The 4,916-nt window shown below is 31.5% G+C and overlaps 1 protein-coding gene across 2 annotated transcripts; it reads left to right on the forward strand.

Moving 5' to 3' along the window:
• The first annotated feature begins 816 nt into the window (after positions 1-816).
• LOC106474094 (zinc finger protein 484-like) lies at positions 817-3,687 on the forward strand. 2 transcript variants are annotated; one of them, XM_022402479.1, is made up of 2 exons: positions 817-2,447; positions 2,616-3,687. In XM_022402479.1, the coding sequence occupies exons 1-2, from the start codon at positions 1,400-1,402 to the stop codon at positions 2,774-2,776; spliced, it is 1,209 nt and encodes a 402-aa protein (XP_022258187.1). In that variant the 5' UTR covers positions 817-1,399; the 3' UTR covers positions 2,777-3,687. The 2 variants fall into 2 exon arrangements, with proteins under 2 accessions (XP_022258187.1, XP_022258186.1); XM_022402478.1 differs by having other exon boundaries at positions 818-3,687.
• The last annotated feature ends 1,229 nt before the right edge of the window (positions 3,688-4,916 follow it).

The raw sequence follows: 4,916 nt of genomic DNA on the forward strand, positions 1-4,916 counted from the left end.
GGTAGTGAAGTGAAACTACATTTGTAGTATTTGTATCGTATGTTTGATAGTGAAGTGAAACTACATTTGTAGTATTTGTATCGTATGTTTGATAGTGAAGTGAAACTACATTTGTAGTGTTTGTATCATATTTTTGATAGTGAAGTGAAACTACATTTGTAGTGTTTGTATCATATGTTTGATAGTGAAGTGAAACTACATTTGTAGTGTTTGTATCATATGTTTGATAGTGAAGTGAAACTACATTTGTAGCGTTTGCATCGTGTTTGATAGTGAAGTGAAACAATACGTTTGTAGTGTTTGTATCATATGTTTGATAGTGAAATGAAACTACATTTGTAGTATTTGTATCATATGTTTGATAGTGAAGTGAAACAATACATTTGTAGTGTTTGTATCATATGTTTGATAGTGAAGTGAAACTACATTTGTAGCATTTGCATCGTGTTTGATAGTGAAGTGAAACTACATTTGTAGTGTTTGTATCATATGTTTGATGGTGAAGTGAAACTACATTTGTAGTGTTTGTATCATATGTTTAATAGTGAAGTGAAACTATATTTGTAGTGTTTGTATCATATGTTTGACAGTGAAGAGAAACAATACAGTTATAGTGTTTGTATCATATGTTTGACAGTGAAGAGAAACAATACAGTTATAGTGTCTGTATAATAGCATTGTCAGTCTGGAGAAATGATACAGCTCTAATGTCTGTATTATAGGATATACTGAGTAGAGAATAATCACTGTGCAGAGCTTGTTTGTTTGATTAGAAGAAAATTAAAGGACAAAAAAGATTTTCAGAGATTAAAGAAGAAAAGTGTGTGTATGTCTAGAATAACTTACATAAGTAATGAATCATTTGCAAAGTAAGTTACATAGGAAATGTGGTATGCATGGTATATTGGTGTTTTAATCTGTACATTTTGGCTTTACTATTTCATTGGATGCCATTTCAGTTTCTTTCAAAACATAACTAGGTTCAAAATATTTGTATATGTAAAATGATTATCATTTTTACAACTTATTTTGTTTGTTAAAACAACTAAAACCCCCAAAAACTTTCAAGATATTAAAGGAAATAACAGCTTGTAGGGTAACCAACATAAGAAAAGTGGGTCTATCTCACTAGTCATGTTTCCCTCCTTGGTTTATGTATATTAAAAAAAATGTTTAATAATTATATGCATTTGTTTTACATGTGTGTAGTGATATTCAATACAAATGGCTTTGTTTATTTTACTCAATTCATTTTTGGTTTTAGATACAAAGAAGTACAAGAAACACTTTGATGATCGTCAACTGAAAGAGTCTTCACAGGATACGTATTGAGGACAATATTTGTGTCATATGTGGTAAAAAATTTGTAAGTGAAAGTAGTCTACACAGTCATGAGAAGATGCACACTGGAGAGAAACCATACAGCTGTGTCGTATGTGGTAAAAAATTTGTATGTGAAAGTAGTCTACACTGTCATGAGAAGATACACACTGGAGAGAAACCATACAGTTGTCAAGTATGTGGTAAAGAATTGTTAAGTAAAGTTGGTCTAAATATTCATGAAAAGATACACACTGGGGAGAAACCATACAGCTGTGTTGTATGTGGTAAACAATTTGTAAGTAAAAGCAACCTAAAGAGTCATGACAATATACACACTGGAGAGAAACAATACAGTTGTACAATATGTTTTAAAGAATTTATAAGTGAAAGGTACCTAAAGAAACATGAGAAGATACACACTGGAGACAAACCATACAGTTGTGTTGTATGTGGAAAACAATTTCGAACACAAAGTGAACTTGAAATACATGAGAGGATACACACTGGGGAAAAACCATACATTTGTGTTGTATGTGGAAAACAATTTAGGACAAAATGTAAACTTGAAATACATGAGAAGATACACACTGGGCAAAAACCATACAGTTGTGTTGAATGTGGAAAAGAATTTCGAACAAAAACTGAACTTGGAATACATGCAGCGATACACACTGGAGAGAAGCCATACAGTTGTATAGTATGTGGTAAAGAATTTGGAAGGAAAAGTAACTTAAAGATTCATGAGAGGTTACACACTGGGGAAAAACCTTACATCTGTGTTATATGTGGAAAACACTTTGTAAGTAACAGTCACTTAAAAAGCCATGAAAAGATACACACTGGGGAGAAGCCGTACAGTTGTGTTGTATGTGGAAAACAATTTCGAACACAAAGCGAACTAAAAATACACGAGTGGATACACACAGAAGAAAAGCCATATAGTTGTGTTGTATGTGGAAAAAAATCTGTCAATAAAAGTTACATAAAAAGTCATGAGAAGGTGCACACTGGGGAGAAACTACACAGTTGTGCAGTATGTGGTAAAGATTTTGTAAGTAAACATAGCATAAAAATTCATGAAAAGATACACACTGGAGAGAAACCATATAGTTGTCTAGTATGTGGTAAACAATTTGCAAGTAAAAGTAACCTAAAAATACATGAGAAGGTACACACTGGTGAGAAACCATACAGTTGTGTTGTATGTGGAAAACAGTTTGCAAGTAAAAGTAATCTGAAGTGTCATGAGAAGATACACACTGGGGAAAAACCATATAGCTGTGCAGTATGTGGTAAAGAATTTGTAAGTAAAGGTAACCTACAGAGTCATGAAAAAGTACACACTGGGGAAAAACCATACAGTTGTGTTATATGTGGAAAAAAATTTGTGTCTAAAAATTACATAAAGATTCATGAAAAGTTACACACTAGGTTAAAATATGAAATTGTGTAGTAAATATGTGGTAAATATTTTATAGATAAACTCACCTTAAAAGTCATAATAAAATGCCACACTGAGAAGAAACTAGACAGTTATTCTATATGTGGCAAAGAATTTGAAGAACTTCTAACCTGAGAATAAATACTGTAAAGAAGCCATATAATGTAGAATATGTGAAAAAGATATAGCAAAGATCACACACTGGGGAGAAACTATACATTTATGCAATGTTTAACACTTGTTTTGAAGAACTTCTCCATTAAAAAGCCTCACTTGGTGTGAAAAACTCCTCCATTAAAAAGCCTTACTTGGTGTGAAGAACTTCTGAAGCTGTATAGAACAAAAATATTTAATTAAGTATTATCCAAATTAGCATCAGTGGATACAGTATCAGTAGAGTATGATTGATGCAACCCACTCAGATAGATCAGAACTAAAAATTAACCCTGTTAATAAAGTAGTTGATGTAATATTATGGCTGAACTAAGAGTATACAATACCTAAAACAATACTTTAGAAGATCACTATGCTCTGATTCATAATTGAATTTCATTGCTGTTATCAGTATTTTCACCATTTTCTTTGTAAGGAGAACCTACAGCTACATATTATGTAGTAGAAAACGAGTAGTAATTGTCACCTTTAGTCCATTTTAAGTACATATTACTTTATATTGAATAATTTATGTTTTGAATTGCATATAATTTTTAATTGTCTGATAATTTTATAAAATAATATTAAAGTTACAAACACTAACGTTTCCCATTAAAGCTTGTTCTTTAACATTTCAATAAGCACCTTCTATTATTTCAGAGACCTTTTAGTTTAAGAGTGCATTGTACACCTGTTTTTATAAGCTTCTCTACTATTCTTCATGTGTAATGTTTTCACATTCAGAAAATAAAATAATTTTGTGAATATGATATTATTAAGATTTATGAAGTTCAGTTTAAGAAGCAGTCGGGGTTGAGAAAGATGAGAAAATGGATTGGAACTAACTAAAGCCGGGTGAAATTATTATTACTGGTGGGATGGAGTATTGAATCATAAATGTAATGTAAGTGATGCTACATATGGTGGGGGTGAAATAGTACTTCCAAAGGAATGTATACAGATATTATTAGAGTTAGGTCATATTGCATTGTTAGCTGAACATTAAGGTGAAATGGAAAAATAGGATCAGTAAAAACTATTACTGGTCAGATATGTTTGGAGATATAGAGGCTTATGTAAAGAACTGTCCAGCATATCAGCTAACTGGTAAAAGGGGCATAAAAGTAAAAAGCCCAATAGTTAATTTGCTAGTAAACCCTTTAATCTAATGAAGAATGGAAACAGAAAGTTGCTCCAATGAATTTTAATTATACAGGACTAAATGAGTTGAATTTTACAGAATGTTATAGACCAGCATGTGGCCATTGAAGTACAGATACTTTTTGTACTTCAGTCATTAAAATCAAACTGTGACCTCTCTCTCCGATTAAAACTAATATACATTGTTTATAGATATGGACTTAAGATTCATTTAGCTAGGGTAAAATGCAAATGAATGGAAGATTAAAAATTTGTGAACTTACTGGTTTGAACTGCATACAGTAAAGATGGGATAAAGGATACAGAGGGTGTTTTCTAATTAATTGTGTATGGATATGTGTGTATATGACTGTATAGTTATAAAAAAATTAAGACAAAGTCTGAACTCTAATGTGATATATGTAAAGACAGTGAAATTATCAGTGATCTGCCATAGACTATGAGTGGTGAAACAATTTAACAAAGAGTGCGGTATAATAATGTACTGGAATTTTGGGACCTTTAATAACACTGAAATTAGAAAGAAACACTGCTGAGATTGTTAAATGTATTCAGGAAAAGAGGGAGATGTGTTATGAAATATAGTGTAAGAATCAGTTACAGTTAAGAGAGGTTAGAAAGCAACTTTAATCAGTTCCCGAGGGACTAGATAATTACAGCACTCTAAGCTGTTATATAGTTATTGTAAGGAATGGCCACATTTCTAAGTTCATCTAGATTTGAAAGCTACAAAACCCTCTATGATTATGAAGCATTATAATTCTGATTACAGAAAACAGATGTGTAAGTGAGAAAGGAAACTGTTTGCATGGTTTAAAAAAGGAATGTAAAAAATAGG

This window comes from Limulus polyphemus, unplaced genomic scaffold (assembly GCF_000517525.1).
Source record: "Limulus polyphemus unplaced genomic scaffold, Limulus_polyphemus-2.1.2 Scaffold6812, whole genome shotgun sequence".
In the NCBI taxonomy this organism is placed as follows: Eukaryota; Metazoa; Arthropoda; class Merostomata; order Xiphosura; family Limulidae; genus Limulus; species Limulus polyphemus.